Genomic DNA, 15,358 nt, shown 5'->3' on the forward strand with positions numbered 1-15,358 from the left:
GATATCATAGATACTAAAAATTGCCTTCCCTTTGATCAATACGATAGCGTTAGCAATATTATTTCATTAATCTAACAAAGAATCTTTTGGTTTTACTGGAAAAAAATACGTTTTGCATGTTCGCCTATGATGAATTATACCAAAATAGGGAAAGCACAGAACATTGCCATGAATGTATTTTACATAGTGGAAAGTTTTTTACTTAAAAAGTAAGTGAGAAGCAATCGAAAAGATAACTTCGTTTTCTGAACTATTTCAATTTTTGAAATGCTCTATGTAGATACAGTAATTTTTTTCCAGCTGTCGATGTATTGTCCCGGGTGACGGAGACTCGAGAAATTAGTTATATATCCTACTATTTGAAAATAATTCTTTATTTGTTTCCTGGAATTTACAAGTTTTTAAAATCCAGTAAAAGGCTGGCGTCCGTAATTGTAGAAGACGTTATCCCACATCGTGGATTCCTGAGCCTTAATGTTGGATTTTATTTGAAGCGTATCGTCAATATCAATGTACTGAGCATTAGCAGGTGTGACTTGTGGCCATGTTATATTCAGCACTGGATCTGTCTCATCAGGTGTGGGATTCCTTAAAAAAAATAGATATATTTGCACAAGGTTGTTTACAATGAATGGAATATCAGAAATATTCGGAAAATAGACCAATGGATTTATGTCAAACTTGTTTGGATTCACTTATTCTTTATATTAAATTGCAATGTATGCACAAGGTACAATTTATAAATCTTCTGGATTCCTCCTGCGTCGGTTCTTGATAAATCGAACTTGCTGACGTTTCATCCTGTCTACTAGTTTCAGTTGAGCTGTGGAGGTGTCAACATGGTTTTATATATTTAATAGCCTATTACTAAGCCTTATGAACTATATCTATTTCTCAAGGTTTTTTTATACATCTTATACATACACAAATACGGCATGGACAGAAGAAAACATGAAAAATTTAAATAAAAAGTCGTTATAAATCATCTGTTACAAATAGCAACGCACTAGATAAACAATTTAATCGTACTTGGAATTTGAAGAACTAGTGATTTCGTTTTCTATTTCTAAGAGTTGCATATCTCTAAATATTGGCCATAAAACATTTTTCCATTTTTCCAAAATTGTATAAATCATCCGTCATAATTAAGTAATAAACCTAAAATTTTCAAACATTTTAATGTCCAAAATGAAAACAAATTTTACCAACAAAATTTGCTGAAAAATATCAAGAAATAATTAAATAAAATTAAAGAAGAAATAAAGACAGTTATAACAAAATATTACATGTTATAAAAGTGTTTGTATTTTTATAAAACAAAACTTACTTTAATATATTTTTTTCTGAATATTGCAAATAAACTCTTTTATTGAAATAGTTGCTTTTTTTTAGAGAAATGTTTTATAAATTTGAGATCTTTTTTTGTATTAAAATAACCATAAGAATAAATACTGACCAATATTTCGAAATCCACAACTTTTTCAACTAAACCATAAACGAAGTCACTTTTTTCTATAAACGCAAAACGACTTTTATAAAGTCTATTTAAAATAAAATTAAGATTTTAGTTAACTTATTCAATTTTTTTAAGAATAAGTCAGGATTTGTGAAAAACAAGTTAGAATTTCTGAGAGAACCATGTAACAATGTAGCAAATTTGAACTTGTTTCTCAGAAATTCTGATTTATTCCTGAAAAACAAAATTAAAGCTTATAATTCATTTTTGATGTATTTTCCGATAAGGTAAGATCTTATTTTATAGAGAAATCAATCCCAAAAATAAAAGAATAGATTTCTAAAGGAGAAATCGATAGATACACTTAGATTTGTAATGTCAATTTTGACATAAAGTTCAAAATATGTCAGACACAGAAAGCAATTCGAAAATTATTTATTACACAAGTCCTTTTATATATAGTACGAAAGTTGATACTTGTCCACGAAAATACAAAGTAAACATGAATCCAAACAATTTTTTTTATATTTCTTACAGGTTCATCCCTTAATATACGGGCCACCCTGTAGATATGTTACTTCACTTTACAAATTATTTTTGTTTATTGTTATTGTTATTATTGTTTAATGTAATTTTTGCGAGTCACAGGCAAATATATGCAGTGAACATAACACTTTAGACGAAGCCTAAATTAAATTACTTTTTTTTAATATTAATTATTAATATTGAAATTTTGAAATTTATCACGGTCTATTCAAGTTTGACCATACACTCCATTTACTTTATAAGTTATTGGTTTCAGAACCAATGCTCAGAAATTAAGGGAGTGATTTCTTTCTTTCGCTAAAATAAGGAGTAGCAAATAAATTTTCGGCACAAAGCCAAATATTTGATCCAAAGTATGTTAAACAAACTACCCTTTATTTTCAACAATGAATCACCTCCTTAAATTTTTCGCATTTGATTTAAAACACTATGTTTATATAAAAAATAATTTTAAATCAAATTTTAGTTTAACTTTAAAATTGGAAAAATTTATCGTAACAAGGTTTTAATATGCGTTTCGATACTTACAAAGTTTTAGCAAAGTTTGTCCAAAGTCTGACGAACCTTTTGCTTGCTAGAAAATCTGCGTCAGTTTTCAACCACTTTTCGGTATTAAAAAGGTACGCTAATTCGTCTGCATGTGCTACTTTTCCAGCACCTATAAATTCAAAACAGACCGTTTAATTCTTATAGAGTTCGCAGTATTATGGACTTTCCAAATATTTGCACAATTCGAGATGAACATTTATTTTTACCTTCTATCACTGGACGGCTTTGACTCATGGTGCCGTAATAGGAGAATTGGTACAAGTACACTGGAGTAAAATTTGATTGCACTTCCGCTTGCTTCAGTATTGATCTTACAAACATATTGTCACTGGCGAACTGAAAAATTGAATAGCATCACGCAGTGAAACCGATACATTAAAATACAGGGTGGCAAGCTCAGCAGATAATCATAGAGAAACATCGATGCTGAGTATTTTCAAAAACATACTTTCTTCTGATCCCTTACATCCTTTTATCTTTTTAGTCCCAAAAATGGAACCTAAGGTAATCAAATATATTTAATAGGTGTACATGGACTACCACATGAGACAGCTCGTTGGGGGTTATGGACTGGGTGAGAGAAATGAAAGTGGTGACAAGCTGATGGACTTCTGTTTGCGGAGGAGATTCTCGAAAATAAATACGTTTTTCAAGCATCATCCGCGCAAACTCCACACATGGGAGTCGCGTGGTGATGAATATAGAAATTAAATAGATTTAATCTTAATTAATAAAAGATGGAAAACTTCTGTGAGTAATGCTGAAAGCTTCCGCGGTGAGAACTGTGACTGTGGCCACCAACTAGTAATGGATTTTCGAATCAGATTTAAGAATAGCCACAGACTCTCCCAGACATAAGAGGTTAACAAACGCAGAAACTCTCAGAGACAGGATTAAACCAGTTTTAGAATTGGTGGAGAAGTCTTAGGGAGGGTCGGGAAACTGCTAAGCAGTGCTACCGACTAAGAAGGCTGGAACATTGGATCAGACATGGCAAATTATTGAGCAAAGGAAAGCAATTAAAAATAGACTCGCTTGATGAAGCGACCTATAGATTCCTATCTAAAGACATCCAGAAGAGATCACACTCGCACAGAAATGAAATTAAAGACCTGTTTCAAAAGGCCAAAGAAATTCAAATCACGGAATCATGCTATTCAATCTGAACTAGGACAAAGAAGCAACGTGTGCCAAAAATATTGCACAACATAAATGAAATATTGCACCAATCAGACATTATTCAGGTAGATTTAGAAGAAGCAATAGCATATAAGAACTATTGCACATTTCGGGTCGACATGGCATCAAAATTTTAACCCATCTCTATAATTTGGAAGTATGGTCAGTAAAGATCGCATCCAGGTAAGATTCTACTTCGCGTTATTAAACTACGATCAGGAACCTATATAAATCAACCGATCCTCCATGAATAGGCAGGTTTTATGAAGGGCAAAGGCACCAGACAACAGATTGCTAATATAAGAAAACGCATAGAGAAATGCATAGAATTAATTATTCCAATGGTCAACTGCTGCTTGGAATACCAAAAGGCACTTGACTGTGTTGATTGGAGAATACTGTGGAGAGTATTTCGAGAGATGGCATTGTCTAAACACCTAATTGCACTCATATGAAATCTGTACGTCAACAACATGGCCAAGGTTAGAGTAGAAAACCATTATTCAAGAACGGCATGCGCATTCCGCAAGGATACATCCTCTCTGCAGATCTCTTCAACATCTATGGAGAACGAACATATATTGAGGAAGGAATTGCAGGAAAAAAGATTACAAATCTAAGATATGCAGACGATACAATGTGCGCCAGAAGGGGAAGTCGACCGTTCCAACACTTTGCAATTGATAGATGCTCTGCAAAGATTTCATGTCGCTGACCATTTCATGAGAATAGAATTGACTAAAAGTCTACCACCCAGGGTCTGGAATAACAGATCAATTTCCAAACCCACCAAAATGAAACTATTTCAATCTTTGATTTATTTTATCTTCCTAAATGAAACTGAAAAGTGGGTGATTAAAGCAGCAGTCAGAAAAAGGAGAGGCTGTTAGTTTTGGGAACAACAGAAGCACAAGGTCTAGAGAGTACTCACCAACCCCATGAACTGATCAGGCCAGAAGTCAATGCGCTTCCTACTACGAATCGCCCATATATCCTTTTCCTCAAGGCTTTTATATTTATCTAATCTCAAATTATTCCAAAGGAGTAAATAAAATCTCGCTCTGAGTGCTTGATTGACAACCGGGTCTTGAGGACAAGGTGCTTCAGGTCTGCGGTAACAGTATCCCGATCATGGGATATAGCTTGGGAGGTAGTTTTCTCTGCATTGGAAGAGTTTGCCGGAACTCATGCAGTCGAGGGTTCTAAAGGCAGATAGGAAACATCATGGGATATTGCCACCTAAGGAGGAAACTTCATATCATAGAGGTGGATGAGGACAGCATACGCTTCGATTTTTCACAAAGTGGAGAAAGTTCCCGTAAGTCTGTGACCAAGTTCATAAGGAACTGATCAAATATCCATATGCAGACTGTGTTTAGATGAACGGGAAACTCCAATTCATCTTATAACCAGCTACCAGAAAGCAGCTTATTAGGAGTACTAAGAACTCAAATTAATGATCCCCAGAAACTATCACAACTCTCTATGAAACAGCTACTTTACTCCCTCACAGAAATCAAGATGAATTGGCACTCCGCTATTTACTTGTAAAACTTTGGCCGGATTTAAAAAGAAGTAGCCATCTTTACCGACGTATGCTTCCTTGATAAGGTTACCAACTTCTTTGGTACTGACGTTTTCTTGAGGCAAGAAATCAGAGGGCAACAATTGTGTTACATTCGTGTCGTATTGAAGTCCTTGAAGCATTAGAGCCGGCAGGACTGCAACAAACATTTACCAGATTTTACATTTATTTTCATTCATCACGATCGACGGCAGATTCTAGGGATTAAGAACGAGAAATTAATTGAATGATTCCTCTAGCGGTTACTTCTAAAGTAAAATTTGCCTGGAAAAAACATCCTTTACGATTGGTTGAAAATGGTATACAATGATTTTTGAAGATTATGCCATCTAAACATGTTTCTATATGTTTTATTGAATACTTCCAATGCGAATCCCCGAGCTTGCGTTGTTTAGTTCGTAACTTTTCCGCAATTCCTGACCTTTGGATTTCACCTCATTGTGTGTTTCTCATGTTCTTCAATTTTAACGTTTAAGGCTCCTTTTATTTCTCCGCAATCACAGGGTGATCAAAGATCAGTCAGTGGTTCGGGCTTTGTTTTGGTATCTATGGTTAGACTCAAAATTTAAATACTCCCTGGTGTAGGTCTCCTATATACAGAGGTGCTGATGGAGTCAATATTTATATTTACCAATACTAATACGAGCCAGTTTCAGTCAAGCTCTGAAGAAGCCAACAGGATGATTGGCGAAACGTCAGCAATTTCGACTCAGCAAAAACGGACGCAGGAGGAATCCAGAAGTTTTGTAAGAAGTATTACAGTAGCCTTACAGTTGCGTCTTCGTCCACAGAAACAAACACAAAAACTGATAACGGAGCCACAAGTACTGCTTTATAGTCGCTTTTGCAGCGGGAATGAGACTACCAAAGTTTGGAAGGTTCAAGGTTTCAGATTCGCAGTTTACATTTTTTTGTTGTTTGAAGGTGAATTTTTTTCACACTATTGCAAATACGTTTGTTTTTATAGAGTTTTAGTGGTAAATTGCGTAGGTTGCAGACAGTTTCGATAACCTGATATTATGATAAAAAAAATTGCAGTTTATTGTCATGTCCCTATTGAACGTTGACGACTGCCATGTTCACGATATCTCTATATCTTTCTCGATCTTGTGCTACATAAAGTAACTCATCTGCGTTAACGCCTGTTCATTGTCTCAAGTTTCTTAGCCATGAAAGCCTCTTACGCCACTTTTTTCCTTTTATATTTCCATTAAGGATAAATCGAAGAAAGTCATATATTCAGAAATAGTCTGCCGTGTCCCATCCTTCAATGGACTTCTTCATTTCTGGTTCTCATGGTCCAAGATATTGTAAGCATTCTCCTGTATATCAACATTTCAAATGCCTCGATCTTATTGAACATTTCTTTATTAGGCGTCCAAGTTTCGCATCCATACATAATAATCGGCCAAATTTTACAAACTTTTCTCTTGTTTTGATATTTAGTGTAGAGCAACCATCTGAACTCCTGAAATGCATTTCTTACTTGTTCTATGCGGTATATGAAGGATTTATATATTTGTATCAATGGAGCAGACGAGATATTTAACCTTTGTCACTTTCCAACGGTTGTCCGTTTAAAAGTAATAGGATCTCGTCAACATCTACTTTACTCACAATCATATATTTAGTTCTATTGATGTAAATAGATAGCCTCTAGTTCTTATAAGCTTCATTGACTCTGTTTACTAAGTTTTGCAGGTCTACGAGATTTTCTGCTAGAATAACTGTTTCTCCACCAATTACATTTACTTTTTGACCACTTAGCCTTAAGATTCAATTCACTGCCGTCCACGGTAATGGTAGCTGTTTGGTTTCAGAACAGATACGAAATTAGCCTAATGTCGGACGTTCTGTAGGGTTGATCTCGGTTTATTTTGCTGAATGCGGACGAAAACTTTTCCAAAATCGACAAAGCGCGAGTAAACAGACTTTCTCACCTTCCGAAAGCGCTGCAGAAGCGCGTCCGTGGTAAATAGTACTTCCCTAGTTCCCATGCATCTTTCGAAACCAAATTGCTCCGAATTCATATTTTGCTCGCATTTGTTGCTAATTCTTTTTTGTAGAATGTGCAGAAGTTGCTTAAGCACATGACTTATTAAACTGATAAGCTTATGATCCGAACATACAAATTTTAGCCAGTCTCGTGGGATATCGTATGTCTGGTATTTGATCTGGTCCACTTGCCTTATTGTTTTGCCTTGATTTATAGCTTTTTCCACTTCAGATTTTAGAATTGATGGCCCTGTCTCTGCCTTTAATTTTGACATGTCTGCTCTGTTATCTTTAAATAGGTTTTCGATGTACTTTTTCCTATTTTCCACTACTACCATAAAAAAAATGAGACCCAACATCCTGTATTGATTCCTTTATGATTTAGCCCAATGCGGCCATCCTAGGGTGATAAGACTAGCCAGTAAACCTTGTGAGTTGCGCTACTTACAACTTATTTGAAACGCCAGAGATTCTTCGGAGACAAAACCGAGTATAAGTGGTACCCGGTTAAAATTTCCAGATTCAAGCTGGGTAAAACTGAGTTCCGTCACGTAGGCCCCTTCTACGTCCGGTTCAAGTACTACGCCTGTCTGTAAATAACATATTGTACTTGGTGAGCCAACCACGGAGCAAAGTTCATTTCATTCGTTCCAAAAGTTATGAGAAAATGATAAATACAAAAGTTGTATTGATTGTTAAAAGGCACAATTTAAAGTCATTTTAAAGTGTACAGGGTGACTTAAACACATTTTTACTACATTTTTAAAAAATATTTATCTTATCTTTAAATTTCATCTTTTTTATTAATAATAATAGTTTTTCCAATATTTTATTTTTCTAGGAAAATACTAGTTTTCACACTAATAAAAAAACAAAATTTGAGTTTAATTTTTGAACAACTTTATACTAATGCATATTTCATAATATACATACATATATAACATACAGAGTGTTTCGTTAAAGCAAGTAAAAAACAAACTATGCCCCTGGATTCTACGGAAAATATCCTCTAAGAACGTTTTTTAAACGGGTGATGGATATCGATGATAATGATATCGATGGTTTTGGATTTCACCATATATCTCAAAAACCAAGACGCCCATGATAATTTTGATGACCGGATCTTTAATTTCACAAAAAAGTAGCACAGTGTCGCGTAAACCGCAACTTTGAATCATAAAAAATAAGCAAGATACCCCATGAAAGTGCCCAAAATTGGATTCCGGGTACACCTTTAACCAGAAGATACACAACTGTACCTTTAATTTTTTCCGCTGACTAGCAATAAGGCACAAATATTGATAAATGAAGATTTATCATAATCATAATTTAAAAAATTTATGCTGATCAAAAGGACCAAGATGAGACTTTTGAAATGGATAATATTTTCCAAAGATTGAAAATCTATTTGATATTGAATAGGTGTACCCAGTAGCTTAATAATAAAATTAGCTTTCATATACACGCGTACTCAAGATTTCGTGGATGAGATTGGATTGGATTTGTTGTTGTTTTTTCTTTGTTTTTTTTTTTGTTTTTCGTTGTATGGTATTTTTATTTCCAACTTCAGAAGATTTTTTCATTTGTTGTTTGTTAAAAATCGGAAATAATATGCTATTTGCAACTGTAAAAAAAAAAATTAAAAGAAAACAGCGCAAACTTTCTATTTTTTATCTCTGCTGGTTACCTGACATCAGCATACTTACTGGAGTACCCATATTGGCCCTTAGAACCTCAACGTCCACACTTTGAAGAAGATCTTTTATTTCTGACGTGGTGTTACTATCAGAAACCGATGGGTTGACAATTTTTGCTAGGTCGTAGGCGACTTTTCTCGGGTCCTTTTGGCTTGTTATATCTAACCTCGTCAACGAGCATCCGCTTTGGCAAATAGCACCCCTGAATAGCCCTTAAAATAAAATACATTAGATACTTGAAATTATACATTTCTAAACTTTTTACCAGCTGCCTTCGAATTGACTACATGTACTCCTACGGATATTCCTCCGGCACTTTGACCGCTAATGGTGACTTTATCCGGATCTCCGCCAAAGTAAGCTATATTGGACTTAACCCATTTGAGCAATTGCAATTGGTCTTTCAGTCCAGCGTTGCCAAGGATAGCATCATCCCCGGTTGAAAGGAACCCGAACAATGCTATTCTGTAGTTGAACGTTACCACTATTATATCTTCTTTGACGAGTGCATCTGGGCCGTATTGTTCATATGAACCGGAACCCGTTATCAATCCGCCACCGTAAATCCAAACGAGAACGGGTAAGGATTCAGTTATCTGCAAGAAACACAAAACAAGAACAAAATTTCATTAAAGTCTCTTTTCAAGATGAAAGGAAAGAGAGAAAAAGATAATAGAAAATAAAGTGCCTCTAACGTGTGCAGTGTATCTATTTTTTGTGATTGTTGGCTACTAATATGACAATTGGAGCCAGGAGACCAAACTCCTAATGCATACTGTAACTTCGACCTGATAAATCCATTGCTTTTTGAGGGATCTGGCAGTACCCTATTGTCACGAGGAACAAACATACAAAGTGTTAAAACGAGAGAGATTTTTATAAAAAATAAAATATTTAAGAGCGACACCTATAGTGGGAAAAGACACTGCATTGCATACAATAGAAAACTAACATTAAGATGTTTACCTACGTTATTAATGAAAATGTTGAATAATAATGACCCCAGTGTCAAGCCTTGAGTTACTGCAAGCGGCTTAGAAAAAAAAACAAAGGACAGTCTGGAATCTGGAGCCATTATATATTTAGGTTTAATTATTTTAAGAGCTTTCTTAATTCTTTGTTTGATTATGATTATATTTTCAGATGTACCATTAAAATTGTTGAAAGAACCCCTGTTTGAAAATACAGTGCAAAAGAGTTGAGCATATCCTGCCGAGTATCATTTAAATTCATATACCTGGGGTATATGTATTGTTTTGGATAAACGTCATATTCAATTTTCAATAGATAGTCACAGTAAAGAACCGTTTTGTTCTTTGGTGACGAACTAAGAAATAAATTATTATATTATTTTATTCTTGAATGTTGCTTTTATGTTAAAAGCGCATATAACTCAAAAACTATCGGATTTGGTGTATACTAGAAATGTGCAGATTTTTTTGGGGATTTTCTTAAGCGTATAATATACAGGGCGTTTTGTTAAAAATATATATAAATTTTATCTGTGGCAATTTCTGCAGTACTCTGTATACATCTTGCAAATAGCTTACTATTTTGGAACAACCTTTGTATTTGGCTGTTTTTTCCCAAAAGTTAAAGTCGGTACAAAATTTTTGTAATCTTGCCTCAAAAATAGGGTTTATACGATATTTTCAAAAACTTAATCAATTTTTGTATGGTTGCACTCCCAAGTTAACTATACCCACGGATTGAAACTGTGATTCTGAAAAAAACAATTTACAGCTATGCAGCTCAAAAGGGTCAGTGCGGTACGGGCTGCAATTTTTGAGGTACGACCGGTTTATTTGCAAACATTTTCTTTCTCGTGAATCTTCAAATATTTACCTGTCGCGCGGGTGTATAAACATTCACATACAGACAGTCTTCACTCTGCGACGTGAAAGGTAGTAATTCTATGCAACTTTCTCTGGTTTGGTTGGCCTCCAGGATGTCGTTCCAGGGCTGCGGCGGTAACGGACTCTAAAAATAAATGTATGGAAGGAATGGAGTAAAAAAATAGTTTCTTCTATATTATGGAATGGAATTATGGACTAGTCAGATGAACTGTTCAAATCGTCATTGCAGTCTTGGAGACGTTCTCTCTTCAATTTTGATAACAGTAACAGCGATAATATATTTAAAAAGTATTTTATTTCAGACACAACAGACCAGGAAGTTTTATTTTTTATTATCTAACTTTTTGTACTGATAGTAAGTTTTTGTTGGAAAATTTATTATTAATTTTTTATGTTCACTCTTATCATGTTTATATCTTTCTTCGGAAATTCACTATCTTTATTCTCTTATTAAACCAGTTTACTTGGGCCCACATAACGCAGATTACGACTACAACTATTTTTATTAAATCTTTACCTGGAATCTCAGATTTCCTAATGGAGGGGTAGCATACGGAATTCCCTGGAAAGCGTATATGCTACCATTTTGCGACTGAATCTCGTGACCCCGAACTTTACCATCGGGCAAGTCGATTGAGAGATCTGCAAACTATGAAATTCCGACACTAGCGACTAGTACGAAATGGGAAAAGGCCATATACCGGCTAGAATATATAGAGGTAGTCCAAAGTTTAATTTTATTTTCAATTCTCCCATTAATGAAGAAAGTTTCTATAGTACCGCTGGTTCCATTTCGAAATTAATATACGGGGGCAAGTCAAAAAGTTATCGGACGGTACTTTGTTTGTTGTTATTGGACAGTATTTTGTTCTTTTTTACTTTTTCAAAAACATCTTCCGATCTCTCAATTTCAGATTTTTTTATGGATCTATAAACAAAATGGAGTATAAAAAAACAGGATATCACAACATAGCACTATTTCGAGAGCTTAATAATAATAATAATAAACTGCATTTATTAAAAAAATACAGCATATCTATTAACAGCATTTTATGTGAAGGTCAAGTAACCAGAGAGTTTAACAGTGACAAAGTCTAGTTTTCAATAGCTACTCTATTAAACCACTATTATAGAACTCTTAATGTAGTTAATAAATTGAGCAAACAATATTTATACAAATGATTAATTTCTAAAACTATGGAAAATACCTGTAAAATTAGAAGGGAAAAGAAAAAAAACACTCAGTAGACAAAGTAATGAAGATAAGGAATTCGAAAAAGCAATATGACATTCTAATATCACGCTCAGGGGTTCAGGCACACAAATTTCATTAAAATTGTATGTCTATTGCTTTTGTACATTTTTTAAATGCACTTAAAATTAAGTCAATAAATTCTTGTGTAATAAAACTGGACAAGCGAATCGCGTTGAATGTAAAGGATCTCTGCAACAAGACAACCTCGCGATAATCTATATATTTTAAAATGTCGGAAGGGCAAATCAAAATCAATTTGTATTTCCTTGGAACATCTGTCCTCAGAATATATCTTTTCATATCGATTTGAATGATCAGATTTAATCAGAATTAGATTAAAAAACTATAAAGATTTAGGTTGGAGATCAATAATATCTGATTCGCTATATCGAATGCCTTCGGAAAATTCAAAACTATTATTAGGGCGCTTATTAGTTTCTTGTCAGTTGTCCTGACAATATCATCAATGGCATTTATCAGGGCACTGTAGTACTTTCGGTTGAAAACATCAAAAATATCTATCTGCTGCGCCAACAATTTTTAATATTTTGCTAATGGTTTTCTAAGTGACATTTTCTAGCTACCTGGAAAATAGTTTACCACTATGGAAAAATTAATAATAAGGGTGACATATTTATCAATGAATGTGCTGGTAATATTTTATTTTTTCACTACCGTGGGATGCGTTTAATTCAAACTATTTGAAAGTGTAGTGTGTTTATTTGGGTTAATATTTTTTTTTAGAGCAGCTGAAGTTTGTTTGGAGTTATTTAAATTGCACAGTGAATCTAGATATGCCCTATTTTCCTTTTTTATTGGAGATAGTGTACAATTCCCTAGGTTTCTATATAAAAGGCAATCGTTGTGATCCCTAGTATTTCTCAATCCTCGCGAAGCCGTATTTCTCTGCTTATAAATATTCCAACATACTGGGTCAACCACGGAACCTTTGGTTTACTTATACGGGATTGGTTATTATTATAATTATTATTAATTAATTAATTATTATTAATATAATTTTCAAAATGCAATAAATCAATTTATGTTCAGAAGTGTGATGGGTATCCAAAGCACCAGGGTCCCTAGCAAGAAAATGCGATTTTGCCCCTTTATCGCAAAGCGCGATTTATATTAAAATTTTGACTAATGACTTCTATATATTCATTTAGTTCTTCCAAATCTGCGAATGAAAATAAAGATTCTTTTTAACCATTTGCCTCTGTCAGTTCTGGGACCCACGCCTATGGAATGTAACTAAGACCAGTTTTTGAGTTTATAGATTGCCCATTCTTGGTGAATCTCCATGTTTAACAATGTAGTATTTTTCATGTCAATCCAAACAACAAACTATGACGCATATTGATGTTGGCATATCGAATTGTATTGTTTGGGTTTACTTACCACAGATGAAAAAAATAATATAGTTAAAATCACCCACATCATTTTAGCGTTACTGTGTCATCATTCAAAGCGTATTTTAATTTATAGGAAGCCGGTGCTTACTGGTGCCCTTGAATTTTCACTACGGTGTGACTCACATTTTATCTAATCGAAAGAATTTTTCTTATTGAATTTGAGAGATCCACTTATTGGTACAATTGTGATCTGTTCAAGTAAATTAAGTGCAATATTACGTAGTTGTTAAGGCAGAAGGCAAACTGACTCCTTTACTCACCACTCAAGACCTGTTGGTTAGAGTATGTCGCGGTGTGTACACTGGGGGTCGAGTACAGTGGACATGCCGCAAAATATGGAGAACTCAACTAACAATGCCGGAGGAGTTTTCAAAGAAATCACGGTGATTCATTCATTCAATTCAATCATTTAAACAAACATTCAACGCTTATCAAGTAAAGCTGAAGAGCTTTCTGTATACTTCTAGTTGTTTGAACAATGACTCTTGGAACAATTGAATTAAGATACGATAATGATGAATTTAAAAACACATAGGTACGCATTTAAAAAAAATGACTTATTTTTATTGGTATGTCCTTCCAAAGTGCACTTTTTGGGCGTCCCCCGTATAAAAGATTGTATTGTATGTGCAGTTTTCCGTACGAACCTATGAAAGTTTTAAATGAATAATTCAATTTTAAGCCAGTGTTACACTTTATCGAAGCTGGTTTAAAAAAAAACTATTTTGTTTCGAAAACAAAAACTTTCTTATAAAACCGGCCACATTGCAAAAGCGAGAATACTTTTAAATTGTACCTCAGGATGGATAATGGTTATATACCAAGTTTCACAACAATATCTATTTTGGTTCTCATAAAACATCATATCTGGGTTTCGAGTCTCTCCTGTCCTCCAAGTTTCTCTCTTGGAGGTATTATAATCCTTCCAGGAGTCTTTCTCTTTTTCTCCTTTGAGGCGGTATTCAGTTTTGCATTTCTTTAGGCCACCTCTCATTTCCCATTCAGTGCAAGACCATACCATCTTGGGCCTTTAGCTTCAACTGTGTTTATGATAGATGTACTAACTCTCGTTCTAGTTTTGATCTTCTCATTCCATAAGTAGTCTTAATAGTATTTATCCATGATGATGATATTTAGCCAATTGATTGCGTACAGCAAAGGCAGAGTTGGATAATTTATCCTTTTATTCCGACTACTGTTCCCAAACTTAATTTCAGTGCACTTCATCACAGACAAACTTCTCAGTGACTTTTCGTTTTCTTTTTGGAAATATTCAAGAACATTTAAATCTAACTTCCGACTTTGATCATTTGATACTTTTCCTGGTATTTCGTGTCTATTTGTAATTTCTCAGTCGACAAGTAATAATTACAACTAAAGCATATTCGAAAATGCGACGAAGTTTTGTAGTGCAAACTACTGTAATTTCGAAAATCTTAGTACGCGAGTGGAACCAAGTAAAATACTTTTGGTTTTATGACCGACTATGCCATCGCAAATCGTACCGACTATATATTAACCACTTCAAGTTGTTATTTATATCACAGCTAATGTCAATGTGTGCGTTTCTAGTAAATAGCTCACCTATTCTAAATGTGCTGAAATGTAATATACTTTATTGGTTATAAATCATCATTAAAACTAGAGAGGAATAACAATTTGAAGAGTAACTTTTACCCTCTGCATCGATGATAAAATATGCGGATATATCTAAAAAAAAATAATCTACACTACCCCAATGTCAATAAAAAATTATGCTTGTAATCCACATATACTGTGTGAGGGGGACTGAACTAAAGGAGGGGCAGGAACATTGTTTCATATC

The 15,358-nt window shown here is 34.2% G+C and overlaps 1 protein-coding gene across 3 annotated transcripts; it reads right to left on the minus strand.

Moving 5' to 3' along the window:
- Nucleotides 1-389: 389 nt before the first annotated feature.
- LOC132705686 (juvenile hormone esterase-like) lies at nt 390-13,640 on the minus strand. 3 transcript variants are annotated; one of them, XM_060676458.1, is made up of 10 exons: nt 13,520-13,640; nt 11,381-11,512; nt 10,853-10,987; nt 9,273-9,603; nt 9,017-9,219; nt 7,762-7,900; nt 5,276-5,451; nt 2,758-2,887; nt 2,531-2,660; nt 390-588 (listed from the first exon to the last, which is right to left on the minus strand). In XM_060676458.1, the coding sequence occupies exons 1-10, from the start codon at nt 13,559-13,561 to the stop codon at nt 402-404; spliced, it is 1,605 nt and encodes a 534-aa protein (XP_060532441.1). In that variant the 5' UTR covers nt 13,562-13,640; the 3' UTR covers nt 390-401. The 3 variants fall into 3 exon arrangements, 2 of the variants coding, with proteins under 2 accessions (XP_060532441.1, XP_060532440.1); XM_060676457.1 differs by having other exon boundaries at nt 7,759-7,900; XR_009619489.1 differs by lacking the exons at nt 390-588; nt 2,531-2,660 and adding an exon at nt 4,662-4,932 and having other exon boundaries at nt 2,769-2,887; nt 7,759-7,900.
- Between the last annotated feature and the right edge of the window lie 1,718 nt (nt 13,641-15,358).

Source organism: Cylas formicarius, unplaced genomic scaffold (genome assembly GCF_029955315.1).
Source record: "Cylas formicarius isolate icCylForm1 unplaced genomic scaffold, icCylForm1.1 PGA_scaffold_7__23_contigs__length_41026272, whole genome shotgun sequence".
Lineage (NCBI taxonomy): Eukaryota > Metazoa > Arthropoda > Insecta > Coleoptera > Brentidae > Cylas > Cylas formicarius.